This window comes from Xiphophorus hellerii, chromosome 8 (genome assembly GCF_003331165.1).
Source record: "Xiphophorus hellerii strain 12219 chromosome 8, Xiphophorus_hellerii-4.1, whole genome shotgun sequence".
In the NCBI taxonomy this organism is placed as follows: Eukaryota; Metazoa; Chordata; class Actinopteri; order Cyprinodontiformes; family Poeciliidae; genus Xiphophorus; species Xiphophorus hellerii.
This window is the reverse complement of record NC_045679.1, coordinates 17,050,130-17,077,757: the sequence shown is the minus strand read 5'-3', so window position 1 is coordinate 17,077,757 and position 27,628 is coordinate 17,050,130. Positions and strand designations below refer to the sequence as shown.

Below are 27,628 nucleotides of genomic sequence, written 5' to 3'. Positions count from 1 at the left end.
TCCACTTTGACTCAGACTCTAGCAAGGTGAAGCTGGGTTGCTAGTAGGGGCTATTATACATTATGCAGATTGAGAATTTAGTTTATAGACGGACTGAAAATAAATTCCTGAACCTACTGCCAGTTTTTGGAAGACCCTTTGTTTAACTAGTAAAACAGAAAAAAGTCTGCATATTTAAAGAGGACCATGATATTTCTGCATGACATTACATCATCATATGTAAACCTTGAAAATTAATGACATGGGCCCCTTCCCCCACATGTTGGTTTACATTAAGAGCCATTTTTTAATAGCTTTTCAGTTGTGTTGTACTCTTTGAATTTTGCATTTTGGATCATGTAATGAATGGTTCCTTGTAAGGTTTTTAAACTTTGGGGTCTTTAAACCTTTGAACGACTATCCCTATCCCTCCATTTTCTGGTGTGCTAATTGGTTAATATGAAAAAAAATACAGGGTGTGAATACTTTTGTAAGGCCCTCCATGTTGAAAGGTCCAAAGTCAAAGTAAAATGTTTTGGCTGAACTGGTGAGTTGCATTTAAGAAAGAGAAAAATTTGATTATTTCACAACAGTTTTGAAGGCATCACATTATTTGGGTAGATAACAAAGGCAAGAGAAAAATCCTGGTATCCTTACTTTGGATTTGTGGTAACTCATTACCATTACCAATGCAAAATGCTTAAATATAGAAAAGTGTGAAGTACATGAAATGTGGGAAGGTCAGAATTAGGTAGCAGAGGGACAAAAAACATATATACAGATTGTAAAAGATTATTGAGCAATGGATAAACAAAGATAAAGAGAAGAAAGGACACACACCAAGGACAATGAGTTTCGGCTGCTGCCCTGAGCTGGTGAAATGAGACACCAGTAACACGAGAGTTTTGCTAGAGAGGCTTCTGCAAGATCCTGCCACCGTAGAAAACTGGCCAGACCAGCTATACGTCAGTATATCTGTCCTTTGAATCTGTTGACATGACCTTTCCGCTCAGAGCTGAAGTGGCAAAAATCAGAAATGCGGTTGAAAACAAAAAACATCAACAGCCCACCCCACTAGATTAGTTGCCAGGAATGGCTTTTATTGCCCCATTTGGGGAGAGTTTTGACACTTCAACTCTGTCACTCCAGTTGGATACATTAAATTTTCTTAAAACTTTTTTTTGCTTGTGGATGACCTTTTTCCAATGATAAATCTTCACTAGCAGGGCAGATGGAGAAAAGCACTCTGGGACAAGGGGACGATTTGTACATATAAACACAGGTGGAACCAGCTAGACCTTTCTCAGCACCCCTCCTCCTCACATAATTTCCTGCCCACAGGCAAACATCCCCCTCTTTACAAAGCATCACACCAATGGGAGGCAATTCGCGTGTGACCCGTGGCTCATTACGCTTCCTTTCATCCCACCACTCCACCATCCCCCATGTGAGTGCAGAATCACAGTAATCTGAATAAATTTGTCATTGATTGGGTGCCAGTGTTAAAAGTGGGAGGAAGGGTGTTGATGGCAAGACAACTTTCCATCCGTCAAGCACTTAGGTACTTCCTTTTATTGAAGTTTTATTTGTTCATCAATAAACTTTTACAAAGAGTGGGGTCAAAAAAGGCCATGTGAAAGCTCACTGTAGGAGACATTGTTTAGGAAATTATGGAATTTCTCTTATAGGCCTTATTTTTTGGAAATAGCTAGTACACTTACTTTTTCACTTCGGGATAAATAAGAAGTATAAGAAAAAACAGCATCAACAAAACTGGAAAATTCAAACCAGAACCAGCCGGATTTGGAATTCCAATATCTTGTTGGGGGGGGCAATCACCCCTATTGATTGAGAATTGGCCATCAGTTATTTTTTTGAGAAACCGTTTGTGATATTTTGTCTGTGAACATTTATAAATGACTAATGTGTGGTTTGAATTTAAAGATCAGTTTCAAATTGTTTAAAATTATGTCCTTCAAAGCAATGCTGGCATCAAAGGAGCAATATTTAATTGAACCTAAAATGAAAAAGAGAAAAGGACAATGAAAAAGGGAAAAGATAGTATGAAATTTTGACCACAATTTAGGTTCATTATTTAAGTTTATTTAGGTTCATGCAAATGTATGGCAGCTGTCATTCTGCCTCAGGGCAGCTCTGGCTACAATGTAGCTCACCACCATGATCGTGTGAATGTGTGAATGACTGAATATAGTGTAAGCGGCCTTTGAGTCTTCTGTACTAGATGAAGCTCTATTCAAGAACAGTCCATTTACCATTCATTAGCTTATACATTTTTAAGTATAAATTTATTGACGATGGGAAGAGTAAATAATAAAACACAATTAAGGGTGCACTATGATCAGGTGTTTTCCAAGGAGTAGAGTGCATGCTCAATACTAAGTCCCAATGGACAGTAAAAAGATTCATTGATTCTTGCCGAGAAGAGTGGAGTATGAGTCTCAGTTCATTTACAGCATTCTGTTTGGCATAGTGTATGTAGCAAAATGGGGTCATTTTACACAGATTTTGAAAATGTACAACATATGACTTCCATTATCAATACAGAAAGGATACTTTAACTTAACAAAAGTGGCAAAAATATGAGTACTGTTTCAGCTACATTTAGTCAAAACATCACAGTTCATTACTATAAAGAATAGTACTGTTATTGGGAAGGGCAACGAAGCCACCTGGCCTGGTCTTTTTGATTCCAAGTAAAATTTGACCAAGAAAGAATGACTAATTGCTCCGTAAAACAGTGGAACCACAAATAATTGTTAAAATTGCAAGTGAGCACCTTGGGAAATGACAAACTTATTTTTGATTCAATGTACCAAAAAGACGGATATTTGATTTTGACAATGCTGTTCAGGTGAGCGAGATGCTTAGGGAGAGTCACCTCATATCAGCAGGTGGCACTTCAATAGAAAACAATCAAAAATATACATTTTAAATCAGCTTTTTCTCAGTGTTTCTTGTATTTTTACAAGTGTGTCCGAGACCGCCACTGAAGATGGTCTGAAGAAGACCATTCCTGATACATCTTGAATCCATTCACACAAGGATTTAAGATCCTCAGAACATGGCTGGCTTTGGTTAAATGGTGAAAATAAAAAAATGTGTAAAACCCATGAGGTACCCAAAGATTTATTAATTTGTTGGACAAGCATTACTGAAAAACATAACTGTTTATTTACTATGGAAGCTCTGAGGTTACAATTTGACCTAAGAAGTTAAAGTTTAAATCTGCTTTGAATAGACAAGTTCTCACTTTTCTTTTTAAAAAAAACCCAACAAACATTCACAATTACATTAGACAGAAGGTGAGCAACTAAGCTTCAAAACACACACAAACACACTCCCTTGCACATAGTTACACACATGGTCTTAATATTTACCAGCTGGGTTGTCAACTGGAGTTCGGCAGACACAAACTGGTGTTTGTAAATCACCACTTCAGATAAAAGGAGACTAAAGCGTCTTAAGCCAAGGGGAAACCGAATGGGATAAAGAGAAAGCGAGAGTGCAACTGTCAGATTCACTGCCCTAAAGTTATGTCTGTACTGTAAAAAGACTCCCTAACAACATAAAGTGAAACAATAAACTTAAAAAGCAGGAAACACAGAAGGGAGCTGTTAGCAAAGGCAGAGAAATTATGTCAATAACCCTTCTACTGTGTAATGCACCTCACCAGCAGACTCTCTCTATTGGGTGTCTACAGTTTCCACGTATGCAACCAAGTAAAAGTCAGAATTTAAACATGAATATTTTGCAAGCATGAAGCACCTTTTTTGGTTTAAATTTTTACTCAAACATCTTCAGACTTTGGAAAGCACCTTTTTAGGATGCAAGTCAATAATCTCACAGATACTTCTTCAGAGACGGTCCAAATGTATTGAAAGTCTTTTAAAGCAGAAAATTATAAGAAAATTTTCTATACAAGAATTGTCTAACTCCAAAAATGAGATATTGGTCCAGAAATTAGAGACAAAGATTAGCTCACCTAAAATATTACCTGGTATTGATTTTCCATAGCTATTCAATCTGAAGCATAGATAAAGTAATCTTTCATTGTTTATTTATTGCCTAATTTCTGATTTGGTTATGTCACAACTATTAAGTTGAAGTACTATGCTAGTTTCTGGAACACAGCAGCCACTAAATGATCTTGGGAATGATTCGCCTAACTGACAAGCTTATTGATCCAGAGCTGACTTCAATAAATGCCAGGAAGTTGCTCATTGTTGTTCTGTTTATTTGTTGTTTTATTTTCCACTGGAGCTTTTAGCTCTGTGTGCCATGACACGTGTTTGATTTGGGAACATTACCAGTCTTTTTGAAATTTGAGATTTGGGACTATATTACCTAGGGAATACACAAACTGACTAAATTTAAGAATTAGCAATGCTAATCAATAATTTATTTTACAATAATAGTAAAAGCCAGAATTAGCACTCCCAGTATCGACAGAGTGTCAATAACATTTCTTAAAGAGAATTCAGCTTTACAAAAATTTGATATTGAATAGTGGTCACAAAACCTTGACTGATGTACGTCTAGTTTCAAAGTAAGGAAACTGAAGAAAACACCTAGCTTTTCATAATTTAGCATTAACTTCAAATTGTTTTTCTTACGTTGGTGAAAAGCCAAATTAGAATGATTATTTAGTAATTGAAAGTACACCGTATTACTTTCAAATATATATTTTTTCTTTTCCTTTTTTCTAGTTCTCATTCTTTGTCTGATGAAAGCGTACATACACATTTAGAGCCTGCACTCGGTAAACAGTTGTGAGCATCTGTGAGACATTTGTGGCAAGAAGAAAAGAGAAACAGAGAGAAGAAAGTATGAGTTTCCAAGCACCATCCCATGGTTTACTGGAACGCTGGTAAGCTCCCGGTGTGTGAGGTAATGTCCTTGCACCCACAGCCACCCTTACTTATCAAAGCTCACCGTCTCATTGTGCTAAAGAGGATGATAGACAACCTCAGTGGCAAACTGTGGAAACTTATCTTTTCAAGTTGATGAGTAGGTGCAGTTTGTCTGTCAGCCTCATCAGGAAAAACATAAGTAGCTTTCACATAAGGACTGAAGTGTGTGCAATGTCAACAAAATGGGTCCTTAATGACATTTGTGTTCAACAAAACATTGTAAAAACTTTGTATATTAATCAATAATGTCTCACTATAAGCAGAGGATGTGTTTATTTTATTATTGTATTTTTACAATATTCTATAGTGAAAAAGACAAAAAGACACAATGTCAGAGGTCTCTTTTTAATCTAACCACATGCTTATGTCAGTGCTAAATGGTTGATAAGGATTTTGTGTTTTGTAGGGAATGTTAGGAAGGAGAGCAAGTGCCAGAAAAGCTGACCTCGCTGCCCTCTTGAAGCATAATTTCAGTTACTGTTTAAGCTTCTGGGTTTGTTAGTATTTCTCTCTCTCCTTCTCATTTTAGTGTGTGATTCAAGTTGTGTGCAAGTAGCTCATTCATGTACCTGAATATCTAGCTGGAGGAGAAATAGTATAGAAAAATATTTCCCTGCAGCAGCTCCTAAGAAGCTTGTTATTTATTCTGTCTCGAATACAAACCATTAATGTTTTTGCAATATGAAACATAACTAGGCCAGTTAATGATAATGTCTAGCTATCCCACTCCCTATTGTGCCTCTCATATGTTTATTTGAAATTCCAAGGTAGTTTAATTTTACATTTGACTTGCCTTTTGTGTGACAGCACTTAAGGCTTATCCCTTCTGTTGCTAATGTATAATTAAAGCTCCATTGAGAGACTGTGAGGGCAGTAGCATTCTCTGGAGAAATCACTCGGTTTGATGTTTAATCTTGGTGTTTGAATGCAAATGCAGACTCCCCACTTTCACAAGCTCCTCAACACACATATGTAAAAGTAAGGTTTTTGCACTATTCATTCTTTTACTTTTGTCCACTCTTGTTATGCATGATCAAGCTCTTTACCAACCATTTAACAAGAGCAACCCTAAAACCTAAATCCTAATAACCCATAAACAACCTTTTAACATTTAGGGGACATTTTAGTCCTAATAAACTGTTGTACCCCACAAGCATAGGGGACTATTGACTGATGAACCCAAGAATATGAGAAAACGTGCCCACACACATGCAAATAATTATAAAAACACCAAAGTAAATTGTGAGGGCCAGATCTCAACTGTAATTCCCCTAAAGCATGCTGCAGAAAAGTAGTGGAGAAACATTATGTACTGTTTTAGAGCAACAAAGATAGTACATTTCAGTCCCATATGGATTTACCTTATAAACCTGTATGGAGGCAGCACAGGGACTGTATGTATGCTTGCACACATGTTTTTGTATGACTATGTAATTGTACAAGGTTGATTACCAAAGAATGAAGCCTATAAAGCAGGCTTTAATATTACTTGTCCAGGTTTTCTGATGATTAATTTGTCTTAATTCGACTTTGACTCACGTACAGATATTTTCATGACTCTATAAAAAGGATCAAAAACGTTATTTGTAAGGGCTTTCTCTTTTTTTAACACTCCTGCAGTCCTTGCTCAATTCTTAGGAAGATGTCAGCTTTTTTCAGATAGCCAACTTTTTCGGCTCCCACACGGCTTTTAATTTATTAGCATCTGTAGCTTCATATTTTAATTTTATCTAAGGTACTTGGCCACAAAATTTTATATTTTGGGTGTAGGTACTCATTCCCTTAGAGAGATAAAATTTGGCAAAGTCCACTAGCATTGAACTGCTTATGCATATGGTGATGTCTGCTGCATCACCAAACTGTTAATCTAGTTCACAAAGTTGTGTACCTTGGGGTTTAATACTAGGTCCAACTTTCCTTACAATGCTTATTAGGGATTTACCTCGTGTGTGTAGAAAATGTGCTGTTGTTATGATAAAGTTATTTTTACTCATAGCAACACCACAAAAAAACAGTTGGAATGTTATTCTCTATTGACCACGGTGCAGAGTTTAACCCAGACATCTTTATGTCATGAGAAAGGCTGATCTAATCTGCAATACAGTGCAAAGCAGTTCAGATGACTGCACTCACAAAAGAAACCCATTTGAAAAAAGGCACTTATCAAATAGAAAAGAGATAGATATGTTTGGCAACAACGTATGTTTTGTCTAAGCTGAGAGAACAGTTTTACTAACTTTTGGTAGAAGGGCACCAATATCTTGGTCACATGTTTACCAGGTGGAGCTGGATGACCAATAAAGTTATCTGAAGACTTATGTCTGAGTAAAAACATCACATATGTAAAAAAGTCTATTTAGATTAATATATTGCATAAAAGAAATACAATTTAGAAAATAACCTCAGCCATGGCCATTAAATCTCACTTCTTACCATTTTATTTTGATGACCCCAACTGAATGCAGCCAGTCATTTGGTCCCACCATGCTAACTGCTTTCAAACTAATTAAAATAAACTGTTTACATCAGCACAGCAAAACTGTTTTGGCAGGCACAACTCTGGCATAGCACTTCATATTCTCAATAAAACTGTAGATCACATTTATTTTGCTTATTCTCCTCTAGATTACTTGGATTTAATCACATATATTTCCATTATTTGTATCTATTTTAACTAAGAATTAGATCAACTAAATAATCTGGGACAGATGCAACTTTAGACTTGAAAAAGGAAGTGCATCAAACAAGAGAAATTTAAAGTTGCTTGAAATTTTGCATTAAATGACATGTAGCTCCACAGCTGCATTTGACAAGTTGTAAAAATAAATCAATGCGTTGTAAACTGCATGTAACTATCAAATAGTTGTTCTGTTGATTCACGTTTTCTAATGGAATAGATTCATTTTTTGAAGCATAGTCGATTTTCAGGTTAGTTTAGTTATGAGAAATTACCACCCGCTAGAGCAAAACTATTCCCACAGATCCTGGGAAGAATGTAGCAGGTAGATGTCAGATAGAAAGAAAGGGGTACTTTTTCTCTCCAAATGAAAATATTGTATAAGATCAATGGAGATGGGAATGTGGATATTAAATTAAAAAGAAAAGAAGTGATCAACCACACACCACAATAGATATCAAGAAAGGAATCTAGGAAAGAAAAAAGTTTTTTTTTCTACATTGTTCATGAAATCAATTTACTCAATTTTAAGATGTCACTTCCCTTTGTGTTATGTGTGTTATTGTGTGACATAGAAAAAATGCTTGAACATTGTAAGGCCAGATGACCTCAGAATCATAATCAGTCTTTACTGTCATTGTACAGTAGCGAAAAAAAAAAATGTTTCTGTACAGCCCATCCACAGACAAAGGTAGATAGATGCTTGAGGCTGCAGCCATTATAGGAGTTGCTGTCTTTTTGTTAGATGAAAAAAAATGTTCTGGATTTTAACAATTATTTTACTTTGTCCTAGAACAGTTTTTAATTGATTGTAGCTTATTTTATGATGCATTACCTTGACAAATTGTATGTTGTTGAGAATGTTCATTACACTGAGGTAATGTGACATTGATAAAGAATTTAATCTTGCACATTTTTCTGTATGAACTGACCTTAGTAACAGCAGGATACCCAGCAGCCACATCCCCAGAGCAATAAGGCTTTTCTTCATGGGAGACATCAACATGGGAAGCCCACTGGTCTAAGAAACCACTGGGTGTATAGAGGCCACAGTCTCTCACACCCGTTTCTCGCTCGAAGTCCTCGCACACCCCATCGCCATCATAGTAGTAGCACATGCTTGGCTCCTCTGAGAAGGATACAGGAAATGTACATTTAAAACATGTTTTTAATTGTAAATACCATTTTTTAAAGTACCAATAAGGAATTTTTTTGTCAGCCACTTTCTTTGTCAAAACAAACCTGCAAAAAACAACCCCAGACCTTACCATTTCCTGCCTTCTTTTTTTTAACCTATTTTCAAGTGTTTTTAGCATTTATGTTAACACTATTGCACTGCTACGTATCTTACCATGTACAGTATGTCTGTATTTAAAAACAAATATTTTTATTTGTCTAAATATGAAGAAATGAAGAACATTTTGTGGAACATTATGTACCACCACATGAATAAAGTATGGATTTTACCTGTGGTGTGGTCCTGTTTTATATAGTGCATGAATATAGTAAAATTTATAGCATACTTTTGTGTATGGCCACACTATAGGTCACTTTATGTTACACTTTTGGTTTTTAGTCACATGCAGATACTTCTAGAACCCTTTACAAGTAAGACCACATTAAAGGCGCATATTTGAATTTTGGGGCTACATAAAGGAAACTGAATTACATTATTAGGTAGATACATTTCATATATGCTATTATTTGATGTCTGCATATGAAAAAAACAAAGGTTTATATTTGTGCATGGATATGACAATTAAAAAATAAATACATTTCTGTAATTCCTCAACATTCAAATCAATTTCCATGATTTTCAACAAAAGTTTGCAACTTCAATATTTCCAGAATTATATTGGATTACCTTAGAACTTTGACATTCTAAGGTAAGTTTACTGGACATCTTCCATCCTTTTCAAGTCTTATGTGTGACCACACAGAGCAGTAACACAAAAACCTAAAAAAGCATCACCTGTCGCATTGCTTTATCAAAAAGGAAGATGAAGAGAAGAGGATGGGAACGTGAATTTGGATGTACTAGGGAATCCAAGTGTATGTTAGGGTCTTGAAAAGGGAGCAAAGAAGAATGTAAGGGAGAGCATACGTAAATGAAATCATGAAAGACCAACACAAGAGGAGGAGGGAAGAAGCAGTGCAGACAAAGTCAAGAAGCAAAAGAAAGATACAGCAGTATTTTTTCCAGACATCCCACCCGGAGTTAGGGTCTGGAACTGAAAGCCTGTGTATTGGAGGAAAGGGGAGTGAAACAGGAAGGTTGCCTGGGCCCCAGTGGTCTAAGCTAAAGCAGCGTCAGCCGGTGGGGTTCCAGTTAGGGGGAAAGGCGGTATTCTGTGCCAAGTTGGCCGGGTCCTCCTCCTTGAAATTCCAGCCATCTCCAGCACGGCCAAAAGCTCAAGTCAGTTTTGTGCTCTGGCAACGGTGAAACGAGGGGCTACTGAGGGGGCATATAGAAGAGCTTTCTGCCACTCACTAAGCAGAAACAGGCAAATAAGTAGGCAAGAAGAGAGAGCGAGACAAGAGGAAGTTCAAATAGTGTCTGATGAAAAGTGCAGGAACAAAGGGCAATGTGTGAGCTGAAGAAAGAGGAGTAACAAGTTCACAAAAGGAAAGATGCATTGATATTGTATTTGGATTTGAAGAGGGATACAATAAACAGATAATAGAGTAGGAAGGTGACTGAGTGCATCAACAAGAAGGAAAGACCTCCAGTAGGAGGGAGTAGGGCGGTTACAAGCTGAAAATCAAACTATAGACACAATATTGCATTAAACATGATTGGCTGTTAGTTTTGTTAAGTATTTAAGCTAAGCCAGATTTGACTAAATGTAAACTTTGAAAAAACAGTGGCGTTAGCAGTAAAATCAAAAATAGCCTTTATTGTCAAAATGTGGGGAAATTCAGGTTTACCAGCAGCATCAAGATAACTTCACAGAAAATATCAAAGTGTTAAAAATATTTTTTTTAAAAACCCACAATTAACAACAATAATAATACTATAGTATACCATACAAATACTGAGCAAGGGATGTGCAACTGAGTAGGGTGATGTTTTTTTTTAAATATATGTAATGTGACTGTGAGCTGAACAATAAAAGGAAAACAGACTATTAACAACAAAGTATATTAGTGCAGTACAGAAAAGCAGATGTGTATCAACAGCAGAAATGCCTTTTAAAATGAATAAAAAATAATGCAAAGGATTGTGCAAATGCCAGCAGGGATGTAAATAATTTTTGATATTTTTAGACCAATGATGGTTATAGTAATGCCTAACATAAATATCTGATAAAATCACTCTTTGCCTTGCCAGGTTGATTTGCTTCAAAACCAGCAGATGGACACATGCCTAATTTACAACATTGCAACATTTGAAAAGTTTGCTCAAAATTTTAATGACATTTGAGTGGAAATATAGCTATTTTTTGCAACAGCATCATTGCAAATGTTAAATTTTAAAACAACTTAGTTCATAAGACTTACCAACACAATTAAAAAAGGGCTCTTCCTTGCATTGACTGGAACAGCCGTCCAAATTCACAGAGTTCATATCATCACATTCTTCTCCCTTGAAACTAAAATAAAATAGAAACTGTGCTTAAAATGTTATTAATTAGATTTTTATGTATCATTTCAATTAACAATCCCTTTAAAATATTATATCTTTTACACAAGTCCTTACCTCTGGATTCGTCCATCTCCACAATAGGGACCCCCAAGTTCATGCACCAGAGGCGGAGAGGGCTCACTCATGCCCACATGGGAGACTGTCTGTATCTGGTAGGTGTATGGGACATGCAGTACCACATCTCTACACAGAAAGTAAAAACTAAAATCACAGAGAATTCACATTTCCAAGTAATCAAAAATAAATCTAGTGGGGGGAAAAAATCAGATATTAGCACAGATGCTCTAACTGATAGTGAGATTTCTTCATGTTATAACTTCAGCCAACAAAGAGAAATGTGTATCAACTATGTTAGACTCTACTGGTCACATGCTGAAAAGACTGCACGTCACAAGATACAACCCATTTTTCTTTTGCTCACTTATCAAAGTGTATTAGGTTATAAGAGCAATGGCAAATAGCAGAGCACTGATCCATTTTTTTATATATATAAATAAAAATACAAGGACAAAATACAAGTAGTTCCTGTAAAACACTTTTTTAGTTAGACTAAGTTGGCACTATGGAGAAATTGAGTCAAAAAGTGTGATTTCATGTTATTTAGTGCATGGAAGGAAAGGGTCATAATTAACTGTTATAATCACAGCTATTATCTGTTATGTGTGTTTTAAACACTGGTAAATGGGTGGGGAAGACATCAGTAAATGAGGTAAATGAGTCCATTGGGCTTGTCATACATTACTTCATGTGGACCATCAAGTATCATTGACTTAATTTTACAATTCCATCATCAATGTCATTGATGCAGTGACAATTAGCCAAAAATACTAAAATCCTCAAAGGAATATCATTGCATGTATCATTAGGATATGTAGTATGTTCCTAGTAGAAAAACACAAACACACACCCTCAAATGCGGTAATGGATAATATAGACAAAAGAAAGTCAGCCAACTCTTGTCCCCAGACCTTAACAAATAAACATAAGTTTAAACCACTATTCCCAATACAGCTATATAATCCTCAGTGTAAATGCAATTTACCACCAGGAGCAAATACTGATGCCAAGTCATTCTGACTCATCAAACTCTAGGCCAAAGTCAGCAGTTAAACCAAGGAAGTGTTTGAGTGGTGTACAGGAAAGTCATAAACTTTGATGAGCCCTCAGCATTTTTGATTTTTAGAAAAGCAGAACCCTCTCAAACACAGGCAGAACAAAAGGTTTCCTACAAAACCTCATGTACATAACAATATGTGAAACCTAAAATTTCTCATCTCAGTTTTTTGTACAAGAACACATAATTACTTCTGTTTTGTTGGAGAACAAATTTAAAATTGTTGTATTTAGGTTATTGACAATAGTTTCTGGCTACTGGATCAGTTTTTTCAGTTTCATTTAAAAGTTTTTTTTTTTACTTTTGAAGTTTCTTTTAAAACTTTTATCATGTTCAGCAGTTGCAGCTCATGTAATTCCAGGTGACAGTAAAACATTCCCTGACTATCTTATCTTCTTTGTGTGAAGATAAAAAAGCAAAACATAGGAGATAAAAAAAAATTTTGTCGTTTTTTTTTTTTTTTTTTTTACATAAACATGATTTCAGCACTTTCATTAACATGAACACTTGTTTTTGAGGAATGAGCTATCGATTCTGAACAACTGACTCACTTTTGCAGATTAACTAGGTTTTGGAGTTTGCACTAACTGTTTTAATAAATGCATGAACAGTTGTGCAAATGTTAATAGTGAAGTGAGTAATCCACCAAAGCAACTGAGAAAAATTGGAAAACCAAAAGTCAGTCCTCGAAGTCTGCATAACTTCTTCACACGTTCCATATTTTTAGATTAACAGCTGTTAAAAGTAAATCATTTTCTAACCAGGACATATGGAAGTGGCTGAACATGAGATCATTCCTTATGTATATGTTGCTTTCATATTTATTACATTTAATGATTTTAATTTGTTCAAAGCACTTCAGTGTTGATTGCTTTACTGCATTTTTGGTCTACAAGTGTAAAATAATGCTGAAGCTTCAACCTGTTTCTTTTTCTCTTTCTGCCATCGTTAATGCTACCAACTTGAGCGTGCAGTAACCAATGTGTGCACACAGTGAGAATGAGCTGAGCGCAGATATCTATGTGAATGAACAATAATGCGAGGCATGTGTGTTTAAATCTCACACACACTTGCTCAATAGTATTCTGACATGCACTCTTTCACAACAATACTATACTGGACCATCTGTTAAACTTGAGATCCCTACTCGGCTCTGTGAGAGCACTCACAGCTCAATCTAACAGAAGTGGCCAATCACAAGATACGACAGGTCTGAAGAACAATGCAAAAGAACAAATCCTGACGGCGCAGAAGCAGATATTAAGGACCAGAGCAATAGAGGCCCAAATATACCACACTAGGCAAGATCCCAGATGCAGGCTGTGCAAAGAGGCCCCAAAAGCAATTCCGTATCCCACAGCAGGGTGTTAGAAACTGGTAGGAAAGGAATACATGGAATGCCATAACAAAGTAACCAGTATAGTTCACAAAAACATCTACTCAACCTTATCTCCAGGATTTCCATGTTTTGCAGTGCACTGATCATATACCCCATGACTGTGTGTCATACTGCCCCCGTTTTGGGAAGGGTCAAAGTGCTGTTCCTCAGAGTGAGACAACTACTCAATGTGTGATTCAACCTGTTTTCAATTAGGTGCATGCTTGGTTCCCTCTGACCCAACTGCAACTGGTGATGTAAAGTGTTGGTACTTTCAGCAGAGAAGAATGAAAAAGCAGAAATGGAACAGATGTAACAGAGCTCTATGAGTTCATCTTTCCATAGAGGTCCATACACCAGTTATATATGCATAGGTATTAATAAACATCAGCTAAATATAATGATTTGATATAATTTTTGAATAGCATCAAGATCACATTATTTTAAACATAGCATGAATAAAGTGTCTCTTTATATATGTAGTTAAATGTGACGTATACATCTGATATGCTATAAAAGGACAATACTTATATTACATATGATCACAACAAATTTCATCGCTAGTTTTTTTTTTTTTTGAAAATCCTCTTAATCCCACAGGTGATTAGTTTTGTTGTTTTTTTTTCAATCCTTGTTCTTTGGGAGCTTCCTCAACACACTTGATTCCACTGATTAACTTTGTTCCCTCAGTCTGTCACCAAGTTCTCCAGATGTTTCTTAATGACCATTCAAATTAAATCAGGTGTGTTGGAGGGAGAAAAGCTCTAGGAAGGCAGCCAATTCATGAGGACCGTGGATGTTCTTCGGCACTGATTGGCTGTACCCCCAAAAGTGGAAATACGGAAAACTCTAGATACTAATTTTTGTGGTAATGCTAAGATGGTTTCCACTGTGCATATTATACTATCATCATATGGTACTGTACATATGGTATTTTTCATGGCTTTCAGCTATTGGGAGTTTGCTGTGGTGGGTCCATGTATTCAGTATTTGCTTAAAAACAATCTGCATTTGTCAGATTGCAAAGATTGCCTGTGCACAGGCCTCTTCAGATCATCAAACAGATTGTGAATTGAACTAAAGTCTACTGCAAACTCTGGCTGGGCCATTGCAAAACTGTAATCTTGTTAAGTCATTCTTTGGTTATTTTTAATAAATGTGTCAGTGCTATACTGAGTTATAACATTTCTCTTCATCTTCAGTTTTTTTAGCAGATGTCTGAAGGTTTTATCCCAACAGTTTTTAGAACAGTTCGTAATTCTCTTCAAATTGACAAGCCCCACCCTTCAGGTTCAAGAAAACCAGTTTCAAAGCATGATACTTTTACAAACATGTTTTCCTGTAGGTGTAGAGTTCTTTGATAATGTGCATACCTTTTGCAAAAAGAATGAACTAACTCACAGGACCAAAACATATTTTAGAGACTTCAAATGGAGTGTAGCAAAATTTTTTGGGACTTGGCTATATTTCTTCACTAGCAAAAGCTTCCAGCTTCCATCTTCCACCCTGTGCAATTGCCCAGATATGTGAAGAAGCTACAATATTGTTTTCACATGCACTGCACAGAATCTGGCAGCTTCTTAAATTTTGCTGTTGGACTGGGATTAATCAAAAGTAATGAGTTTAATCCTGCACAACCTGAGTTTGAATATGTTGGTTAATTCTGAACAATAGCTGATAATATGGTTTATCACAAAGATCTGGCATTATAACAGGAGTGTATAGTATTTTATATAACTTTAGATTGTAAACGAACCATTTTATTTCTATGTATTACACCACAGGGCATCAGTGTAACTGTCACTGGTAGTTAAATATTTTGATTAACAAGTAGGAAAACCCAGAAGAATTTTCCAATTTCATGTTTAACTGGAGGTCATTTGTTTTGCCTAACTTTTAGCATTCATTTGGATTGAACACGTTAGAGATGGTCAGTACCTGTGAAATATGACAGGCTAGGACTCATGATGAAACCAAAAAAAGAAAACTTGGAGAGGCACTTGCTGATACATAAAATCCTATGAGTCACCAACCCCAATTTTATTACTGTAAACTATGAGTACATAATAAAACATTGCTTTAAATCATCAGTTGTCTTGTGGGTGCAAAATGTCCCCAGGGCTGGTACAAATTCATGCATAATCAGTATAATTTATCAAGAGGCAAACTGGTGAGAGTAGAGAGAGTAAATGGCGTAGGGTCGAAATAAACAACGCTAATTTTTGTGACAGAAACACACTGCTTTCTGAAAAATATTAATCTTTCCTGAACCCTGAATAATTAGTAACCTCATGTCTAAGTCCTTCTGACAAGTTTGCTTACTGATGCTAATAATAATATCTTTGAAATCCAAAGATGTTCTAATTATCATCTATGCAGCCCATGATATGATTTATAATAAACATAGTTATACTGTTTACTTTATTCTACAGAAGCCTGATACATGAGAAAGATACCATTTAAGCAAAATCAATATCTCTATATAAAGGAGGATGGAAAATGACACCAGTGGTTTCTTTTAATTTCACGGGGTATTATGATCAGATTCTGCAAGTTCTGGCTCTGCTTGCTGTCCATTTATCATAGTTACAATTAAGAAAGGCATAATTCTTAGCAATATGATTGAATTACAATAAGTGCATACAAATGAGATATGCATGATCTATTTTGAAAATTGTATGGACTTTTAAAATAAGTCAAACAATAAAATCTATTGATGATGCAGCGGAAGCAACAGGTGAAGGTTCTCTCTAAATAGTCAGCAGAATTTTCAGGTTCCTGCTAATGACTGGGTTTTACCTCAGCTTAGCCAGTACAAATGAAAAAAATCACTCACATTTACATGGTGGCAGGTGGAATTTAAAGCCAACAATAAAGGGACTCCAATTTTGCTTTCCCATAAGCTATCTACATGTTTCCTCACATTTTTACCCTAAAAAGGTTGACAGAAATTACGATCTAATGAATAGAATTAGAAGGCTTGAAAAATAAATTAAAAGGGTGACCAGAGTTTTAAAAACTTCAAGAACAAATTTTTAGACATAGCTCCTGCCACAATCCCACCATTAGGACAAAATAAGGGGAAGGCATACTGATCAATTGTTCAAAGTCTTTTCCCCTAAAGTCACCAGATCTAGTTTTAAGAAAAGACATTCAGTCTCAAAATTGATGGATGGGGCACATTATGTGAAAGATTTGAACATAACCAGGATGGAGTCCTAATATAGACAGAGTGTGCAGTAGATGTGAAGGTGTAGGAGCTGTCCTGTGTCCTTTTTTTTGCCTGGGAGGTCTCTCTCCTTATACTTTCTTGACCCCCTTATGTCTCCTTCATCACCCATTGCCATTCACCCCTATCCCCTTCCCAAGCCAAGCAATAATTTACCCCCAACTGATACAACCACCCACTCAGCGTCTCCCTTCAAACTCTGCACCATAATTTACTCTGTCACCCTGACCTCCCAGCCGTTGGCCATTCCAAACAAACCACCACTCCTTGATGGGGCCAAAGGAGCCAAGATGTTAGCCGTTCCTCCTGTTGTTTGCTCCGGCTTAGATGAAGGCCGATGGCTTGACAGCAAGAGGTCAATTCCCCTCACCCCTCATCCACTGTTTCGAATCCCAGGGAAACATTTTGCAGGAAGAATTAACTTTCTGTGTGGTCAACCAAAAAATGTTCAGAAGCTGGACCCAGATGATAGATAAGTCCTAAATATGTCTTTAAGAAATTTCTCACCAGCTACGCCCATCATTTGCTAAAAATAAACATGTGGTTGAGAAGAGTTAGGTAAAATACAGTGGGTTAAAGTCTGATTTCCCTTTACTCTGTGATCTGAATAAAACACTTTTATTCAAAAAAAAGAGTTGAGTTGCACTGTGAAGTCAAAGTTGGCACTATTGCTTCATAGCTAAGAGGTTTAAAAGTCAAAATTCAGATGGGGAATGTGCTTGTAAATTTAAATGCTATCCCAAGACCTGGGTTTTATCTGGGTGCTCGAGTCGATCACTAAGCCAGACACCTTGCACAGTTATTGTTGGATGTTTTTGGATGTTATTGTTGGATGAAGTCAACTCATTCTTACATAAGCATATTTGTATGTGCGATTTTTGTATATGCACTCCTGAGGCTTGTTGGTAAAGGTAGTGAACAGTATCACAAAGACCAAGGGATACACTAGACAGGCTAGGAAGATATTTAAAATGTGGAGACATTTAAAGTAGAGTTAAGCTATAAGCTTTAAACGTCTAACAGATCAATCAATAAATAATTTATCATCACCCCAAAAGGGAAACAGTGAGTGAGGCACAACAGCACACCTACCAAGACATGATTTTCCACCTAAACCGACAGACTGGGTAAGGAAAGCATTGATAAAAGAAGCAGCTAAGAACCCCCTAGTACCTCAAAAAGAGTCACATCTCAGTTTTGAGAATCTGGTGTTTACGAAGAAGTGACAAGTAGAAAAACCATACAAAGTTACAGAAAATGCACTGGTCAAACTAAACCAAAACTGAATGCTGGAAGAAAATTTGGGACAAGACTTGCCTTTCTGTAGGACATAATGTAGAGCTACAGTGGAAATGTTTACATTAAAGCATATTTATGTGTTAGAAGTGACCACTCTAAGTAAAGGCATAAATCCACCTGAGAATCTGTGGTAAGACCTAACGAATCACTGTTCACCAATGCCATCTATCCTATCTGACAAACCCTGAGCTCCTTCACGATGACTCCCAAGAACATACGGCAGAAGATGTGCAGCTGTTCTCACACCAAAAGGCAATTGTACAATGTATTGATTTAGAGAAGCTGAACAGAAATGCATGTCTCTATATTTTCTAATGTTTATTTGAAAGAAAAAAAAGAAAAAAACATTGTTAAATGCATGATTCCTCTTCCTCATACTTCAAAGGGCTGTGTTAGTTTGTGTTGGTCTATCACAAAATGTTAGAATATAGGACACTGGAGTTCTTTGTAGTACTTCAAGGGATATAAATACTTCTGCAAAGTGCTGTACTACATTCTTTATTTTGTAAGAAATGTGTAAAGGAAACTTCATATCCAATACAGCTATACTTATTTACTACAGAGCTTCTCTTGGAGCTTAACAGACAAGATCCCACATGGTCTCATAAGAAAAAAATATACAGCCATTTCCACTGACCACTACCACTGGAATGCGACCACAGCTAGTGAAATGTACCACAGTAGTAAAACTACCTACAGTACATCAACAGTCAGCAAAGTGTGCCAAAACCTCCAAATAAATACATCCTTACTAGAGGCAACCTTCCACAGATACTACCATTCAACCAGGAAGTTCTGCACTTTTGAAACTTAGATTTCATCACTTCATCTTGCATAACGTGCATACCCACCCCTTTTGTGTTTTATCTAGCACTTTCCTTCTCATGTGAATCTCACTGATAGCACGACAGCAAGATGGTATGACTCGCAGCAGCGCCATGTATAGCACAATTTTTGTCAAGTCAGCACATTCCATGAAAGAAAAGCACTAAATTCTCACCACAGTGTGCAGATAATACCTTCAACAAGTCATCTGTTTGCCCTTGCTTCATGGAACATAGGAAAAAACACAAATGTGGGCGACAACTGACCTGTGACTTAGGAAACAAATGTTGGGAAAACAGATCTGAAAGCTCAGAAGCAGTGGTGGCTTACATGTGTTCCAGAGGGTATTGAAAAGGATGTCTGCTATTACATGAGCAAATTTTAGTGGATATTTTCCACAGATAAATAAACGCCTTTTACTGACATGTCTAAAATTACCCTACACTAAAGCCAGGAGCGAAATCATAAACACTCAGCCATTCTAAGCTTTTAATAGAAAACAATGAGGAAAAACAGCTGTTATAGAAAAAAATGGCTTAATATATTAAGTTATTTGTAAACCCTGGTAAACAAAATAATACAGAATATGCAGGCAACATTCAGTCTGTCATCACTCACTGTAATTCACCACTCAAACTCACCTGTCTGTATATCGGCGGATAGGTTCAATCAGTTGCAGGCCTTTCGGGGCATGTGTGAAGGGTGGTTGGCGCAACAGATTGTAATGAAGTGGTTTGCAATGCCTGCAAACTTTGCAGTCTGGCTTGGATGTCAATAAAGTTGCGTCAATCTCTAGGTGTTGCTCCATTGTGTAAAACTGTACACCATACACCTCTTCTTCCACGTCCAGTTTCAGAGTCAATGGAGTGTCACAGAAGACATTACTGGGCCCCAGCGAAATGTTGTTTCCACTCACAGTCAAAAGCAAGATGTCATGGATAGCAGGCAGAGCGCTCTCTTCAGGACTGAAAAATGTCACCCATACAGTCAGCGAATTGGGAACCACTGGGTGTTGGAACTCCAACTGAAGCATACAACCCTGTGGAGGACACTCTGATAGGCCAACAACACCCTGGTCAGTTCCTGCATTTGGGCTCCATGTGCGTACACTTGGCTCACAAGCTTGCTCCACATCTGGAGGACCTGTAAGATAAGTTGCAAAACAGATAACATGTGTTTAATGTTTTTTTTTTTATTATTATTGCTATGTCAGGTGATAGACCAACACAAAGCAGTAACTAATGGTGAAGTGGAAGGAAAAGTGAGCCAGACTGAACAGAGAGCACCTGTTAACATTGATTTTTAAGCATTGCCTCACATTCTTAACTCAGTTTGGGTCTTGGTCATTCTAGCACAAGAATAATGTTTGATCTAAAACAGAGATTACCAAGTCCAGTCCTCAAGAGCTTCTGTCCTGTATGCTTAGAGTCGATGTCTTTCTCAAAGAAAAACGACCACCTTCATCTTTAATCTTTTTCAGCTTTTTGGTGTTTTTTTGTCAGGATTGCCCTATTTATTTTAGCTCTATACATCAAATCTTGCATCTTTCCTCCTGAAAAAAATCCTAACCATAGCAAGATGATGCACAAAACCCTGTTTCATAATGAGTTAGGGGGTGGGTTTTTGGTGACACGTTTTGTTTATATGCTCAAAATTTAAATCTTGGTCTCACCTGACCAGATCATCTTCTCCCACATGTTAGTCGTCCCCTACACTGTTAATTAAACAAACACTGCAACACAGACTTCGTGTACTTTCCTTTCAACAATTCAACAAGTGAAGTGCTAGCTCCGCTGTCGTAGGGACAGATACAGGAAATCCTTCCTGCCACATGCCATCTCACTGTACAATAAAAGCTAAATCATTGTCTGCACTAATCAGTCCGACTTGCACAACTGCACTGTGGCACACTTGCTGTACATATATTTACATATACATTACAGACCAAAAGTTTGGACACACCTTCTAATTTCAATGGGTTTTCTTTATTTTCATGACTATTTATAAGGCAAGAAATCCCACTTATTAACCTGACAGGGCACACCTATGAAGTGAAAACCATTTCAGGTGACTACCTCTTGAAGCTCATCAAGAAAATGCAGAGTGTGCAAAGCAGTAATCACAGCAAAAGGTTGCTACTTTGAAGAAACTAGAATATAAGGGGTATTTTCTGTTGTTTTACACTTTTTTGTTTAGTGCATATTTCCACATGTGTTATTCATAGTTTTGATGCCTTCAGTGTGAATCTACAATGTCAATAGTCATGAAAATAAAGGAAACTCATTGAATTAAAAGGTGTGTCCAAACTTTTGGTCTGTACTGTACATATCTGCATTTTTTTTTAATCTTTGCAAGGACTGCTCTTAAGTTGCTTTTTATATTAACAGCATTTCATATTTTTACAATTTATAACATTTTATGTTTTATTTTTTATTTTATCTACAACTACTACTCAGTGGTAGTTGTTATTGTGTCTTGTCTCTATGCTGTAACTGCGAAGTAATTTCCCTGCTGGGATGAATAAAGTGCTTCTATTCTATTCTATTCTATTCTATTCTATTCTATTCTATTCTAGACAAGAGATCCTCAAATCCAGGCCTCAAGGGCTGGTGTCCTGCAGGTTTTATGTTTGACTCTGCTTCACCACACCTGAGTCAAATAATCAGGTCATTAGCAGCACTCTGGAGAACTTGATTGCACTGAGAAGGTAGTTAAGCTACGTGATTGAGGTGTGTTGAAACAGGGATACACTGAAAGGTTGCAGGACACTGGCCCTCGAGGCCTCAGTTTGAGGATCCTTGTGCTATATTATTAACAATGCTTTAAACATTCCCTCAATCTTATCCCTACCTTGTCTGTTGTATTCATTGGTTCTCAAGATGCTGTTTACTTACTAATGTTCTGTAACACACCACTTATGTCTCCACATAACACATATTTGTATACTAACATTAAATTGCACATAAGTAAGTTATATCTGCATTTTAGGTACCTTTTGATGGCAATTGGTTGCACTGAACTTTAATTAGTAAAGGTATCTGAAAATAAATACACAAAACACCTGTCAGATTCCTTTCTTATTTGAAAAATAAATAATGTATCATTTTAACATTTAAATTAATCAGTTGTGCATTACTTTGTTTTGGTCTGTAACAAAAAAAATCCCCCTAAAACTGTTTGTGTCTGTATTGTGAAAGAATTTGAACAAATTTAAGGGTTATTAATACCTTTGCAAGGTAATGCAGTGTAAATACTTTGCTTTATTTATGGAATCTCAAATATTCCTTAAACTGTTAAAAAAAACCTTTTATGCACAGTTAAGAAACGTACTCATGTTTTTGGCGTTTCTAAAGGTCCTGCGACATCAAGGTTGAGGTGAAACTAAGAGTTCATTGTGAGTCCATCTGCAGAGGAAAGGCAGAGCTGAGGTGTGTACCTTCTGAGAGGGGCCCTGTGCAGGGTTCTCACTTCAGCGCAGTCATTACAACCTCAAACAGTCACACTCCAGCCATATTTGGAGTCCACACACAGCTAACTCGCATTATCCCAAGTGACGTACACTAACATTCATCAAGCACTTTCAGGAGCCAGCAAGCGGTAGACACTATGTTCTCCCTCGTTTTCCTTTTGAGCAATTCCAAGCTGGCAACCATCGAAGCCATTTGCTAACCTCATTTCTGGGCACCATGCAAAATTCCAATGTTTAATCAAGTGAGGATTGAAAATGTATTCCAAGCCACATTATCTCAACATATTTATTATCGTACTGTAAGTGTGTGTGTGGCCAGAGTGAAGGTGAATTAAAGAAAAGCAAGTCAGTGAAAAAAGAAAAGATGGAGAAAGAGGGGGCTGGAAGGGAAAGAACTAAGGTGCTCCAAGAGATTGGCTGCACTCTGCTCATGTAGTCCTGGATTTCTGAGTATATTTTCATAGAGTTTGCAAGGAAAAGAGCTGTTGCCACTGAAAATATTTTGTAATGTCAGCTGTTATGATGGGCCCAACTTTTGCTCTGGCGCTGTTGGTAATGTTGTTGGAGATTTAGGAAGAGACAGAGCAGGGGTGTCATCCATTGTGTAACCTAAACAAACTGTTTTACAGCCAAGCAAGTATGTATCCATGATTGACAAGCCAGTCTGTCCACACACACAGGATATGAATTAATATCAAAACGGTTTTAATTTATTTGAAGAATATGGTTGTTTGTAGAGAAAGTGTCATCATCAAAACTGAGATCTAAAACATGAGATGCCAAAAACATTGATTTATTGGCTGACTTTTGTCACTGTGTCTATTACTTAAAATATTAACTTCTTTTTTATATGGCGACTATGACTTAAGAGCAAAGAAGAAATATAGAGTTGAAGTTCAAATACGAACCATTAATGAAGCAAAAAAAAAGGCTAGGCATGTTTGGACTACCTTTAAATGTTACTATTTTATACCTCTGGAATACGTGCCTTATTGTGAACAAGAATATGCTTCATCAGGCAGCAAATAACTTGGCTGCAAGGGGTTTGTGGTCATATTCCTGCAGTCTGGTTCTTGTGTAGAATTACTGTTTATTTGTTTTGCTTTGGAGAATCTGGTTCAAGGATTTCATGTATACATACATTTTAAAATGTAGGTATGTAGACATGAAGTGACCTCTGTTATGATGGGGGGTGAAATTTAACATCCATGTCAAAATCAAACAGGATGTCAGTCAATAACAAAATACTCAGGAGTTGATCTTCAAATCACTTTCAGTCCAGTTCAGTACTGGAATCCAACCTTCCAGACAGAAGTTATTGTCAATTTCTGTTTCGTGATGAAGGATTGGGGAGGACTTGGTAGGACTGGGAGAGACAGTAAAGCATTGGTGCCCAAAGTGGGTCCTCGAGGGCCGGCCTCCTGCATGTATTAGTTCTCTCCCTGGTTTAACACACCTGGATCAAATGATGACTCATTAGAAGGCTTATGAAGAACACTGACATGCTGAGAAGATTGTTACTACCACTAGGGAGAGAACTAAAACATGCATGACACCGTTCCTCAAGGACCAACTTTGGACCACTGTAGTAAAGCATCAAGGACCAGAGTAAGGTGCTATGTTCTTACATTTGTGGCAGTTCTGATGTTCTTAGCAAATAAATCAAACGTGCTTTCTAAATTTTGTCGTCACCTATCTTTTTAGTTTTCAGATTAAACTGCTGAACTGAATTTTTCGTCAGTGCAAGTCCTTTCTTTAAGCTCCTGAATGACTGGTAAACTGTTGGTAAATCTTAGATTTTAATCAGTTAAAATATTTTTAGTAGCCTGCTTTTTTCAGTTGTCTGTAGAAAATAAATTTTGCTGTCATATTGTGGAGGAGAAAGAAGGATGACACAGGAGTTAGGTTCGATCATCTCATTTACTCAACTCCAACTAACATCCACCAAGTAACGGCGCACCGGCTAACATACAAAATAACAGAACATAGAATAAAGCAAAGAATAATGGTACACAGAGTAACAGTAAGTTACAAAAAATCTTTTTATTTTCTTTTTTTTAAAATCCAATCCAGCTGTGAGTGGAGCTCTCAAGTGGTATGTCACAATATTTGTTATTAGACATGTGTAAGTTTCTTGAGCACAGAAAATCATTTGAAAATAGAGATTAGCTCAGGGGTGTTTAACTCTATTTCTCTAATGCAAGTGTCCTGCATGTTTCAGATATGCCACAGCTCTAATGCACGTGACATAAGCAGAGGCTTGGTAATGAACCAGTTGTTGTATTGATTTGTGTGGAACCAAGAACATATCTGATACATTCAGGACTCTGACTCTTGAGAACTGGAGATAAACACTCGTGCATTCCATTGATTAAAAATATATTAAAGTCTTGATTTCACTGATTACTAGCTGGCTGATTCTTTGTATCTTTAATTAGAGTGGCATTTGTTTCTGATTGTAATTAAATACTTAAACTTGAAAAAATCTACCAAAATCAGCATGTATTTCTCTTTATGAAAGAGATTGCTCAATGAAAAGGTCACAAACTCATCTTTCAGATTGATTTGGACAGTCTGGGATTGTCTGTGGGAGAAATTGGCTCATAACAGTAAAATTTGAAAACGTAGCTTAATCTCACCATAGTTATCATTGCCTTGTTTGTGCTAGACTTGCCCAATGCTTCTTCCACACACCTCAGCTCTCTTTGATAATAACACCTCCCCCGTTTCTGGAATCATTCAGGCACAGTCTGTAAATGTCCAGGTTTTCACTTGTGCAATGTTTGATCATTGTGTTAAATTTCACTTATGTTGCTGGTTTTTGTTCTGTTTGCATGAATGTGCTCACAGTTAAAACACTAATAACTGGGCAAGATTATTAGAGATGTATTACTATCTAATAATTTAGATATCATGAACCAAATTACAGGTTTCATTCAACCAAGACTTTTGTTTCTGTTTGGAAACTAATTCTTGGATTTTTATTTGTTTTAATTTTTTTTTAAATGGCATGTTTGAAATTATTTACACTATACATTCTCAATAAAAAATAATTAGCAATATGGGAATCAAATGCTTCTCATGACCCCTGAACATCTTGTTTCATGCTTCCACTGGTGTTTTGAACATCAAGTTTAAAAAGCCTCCTTGCATTTACTCTAATATTGCGCTTCCTCCACAAATTATCTACCAGTTGGAAGTTGAGGCCCTGACTAGGCCAATTCAAAACAATAAAATGACTTCCAAAACATGAAATATTTCTTCCAATTAGAACAAATATATTGGTCAAATTAGAGCACTAAACTTTAAACCTAAACTTGCCACAGGTAAAAGTACATTAGAGACTTTTTTATTTTTTTCTAACAAATACATGGTTCATAAACCTATTGCTGCCAGAATGAAGTATGCATTTGTGTTCTTTTTTTCCCACCGTATAGCATTTGGTTCAATAATATATTGTTCATGTCCCATGTCCAGGTGAAGAAGATGAAGGTATAGATAAGCAGTAAATATTAAAAACAAAATGTTCAAGGCAGTTGGCATTATCGTTTCTATTATAAAAAATGCCTATATCTTTATATGCCTTTATGAATGTAGAACAATTGTGTGATGACTTGGGACTGAGGATGTGTTTAAGTTGGAGTTAATTTTAAATGTATGCAGAAATGTAGACCAGATCATTGAAAATTAATTCCAACTTAAACACATTTTCAGTCCCAAACTCATCAAACATTTGTTCAAATCCTTTAGAGTCAGTTTTACCACACTGGTGCTTAGCAATTATGTAAAAGTAGAAGAATGGATAAGATATGTTCATGCGTTTTTGTATTGGGAGTAGGAAAACTCACAGCACTGACCTTACAGCCAAAGGGCACTTGACCATACTTTCCAATGTATTTTTAAACTTCTTTTAAAAATATTCAGCAATATTCTTTTATGTTAACACCATGACAAATACTGCTTAATGTATAAACAGCAAAGTGAAATTACTAATACCTGTTGGACCACTACCCCATTATAAACCAGTCTGAAGAGTGGAAAGGATAAACAGAACAAGAATATGTCCGGGCATGCACACTTTATGCTTTCTAAGAAGTGTCTGCTTCTGGCTCTCACTGTCTCTGACTCACTGTCACACAATGTTACACTCTTCCTCACTTAGAAGACAGACATCGACCCACTCCAACCTTTAGCATGAACACAGTCATAAATAAAGACACATTGCATACACACAAAAACACTTTTTAACGGTAAAAGACACTAATGCTTGGATATCATTGCCTTGCTGCATCAATATTTTGTGATACATTAATAGCAGTCAACAATCGCATCCAAATTGACATAGATTTGAAAAGATTGTGTTACGCTTTGCAAGTAAATTATTACTTGCTGGATTGACAAAGTTATAAACAAATGAATCTGATTTTACACAATCATTACCGTTTAGCTGTTACATATTTAATGGGCACCTTGATGAAGTATGCATACACTTTACACAACCCCATGGAGAGTATGGTCATGGCATCTTTGCCAGCAATAAAATGTCTTAAACATTCTGACCTTAGTTGCTCAACATTTTCAAGTGTGGCCAACATGGACTGACTGGCTTTGTTCACTTCTTTTGCTGCCTTTGCCAAACTACAACCAAAGACAGACCACATTTCTAAAACAGTGCAGAAATTTGATGCCATTGTTCACAACTCCTGTTTGCTTATTGGTATAGTTGCTGACTCTGTTCTGGAGTCTGCCAGACTCCAGCTGGAGAAATCAAGTTTAATGGGGGAAATCCCAGACAGAGCACTGAAGGGAAATGAGGACCAAGTGAAATTGCATAGGAAGGCAATGCCCAGGGTATCTTATAGTGGAAACCAGTCATTAACTTAGACTCTGTGTGACTTTAAATCAGACTTAGCGTTTCTCTTTTCTAGGTTACTAAACCTTTAAACACTTTGGAAAAGTATACATAATGATGACATGGTTTGTAAGCTTCTGATTCACATCATTTAAGTAAAGTGGAAGCCCACCTGTGAAGTATTTTAGGGCAACACTTCTGGCATACTACTTCCTTGAAGAGAACTATT

General features: G+C 36.6%; 1 protein-coding gene across 2 annotated transcripts in view; it reads right to left on the bottom strand.

The window, feature by feature from the left end:
• pappaa (pregnancy-associated plasma protein A, pappalysin 1a) overlaps nt 1-27,628 on the bottom strand; it is a 97,409-nt gene that overhangs the window by 46,398 nt on the left and 23,383 nt on the right. For both annotated transcript variants that reach the window (XM_032570014.1, XM_032570015.1), the window contains exons 7-10: nt 19,720-20,221; nt 11,288-11,416; nt 11,089-11,180; nt 8,520-8,716 (exon numbers count right to left, since the gene is read on the bottom strand). In XM_032570014.1, coding sequence (XP_032425905.1) covers nt 8,520-8,716; nt 11,089-11,180; nt 11,288-11,416; nt 19,720-20,221 — 920 coding nt within the window. The remainder of the gene's footprint in view (nt 1-8,519; nt 8,717-11,088; nt 11,181-11,287; nt 11,417-19,719; nt 20,222-27,628) is intronic.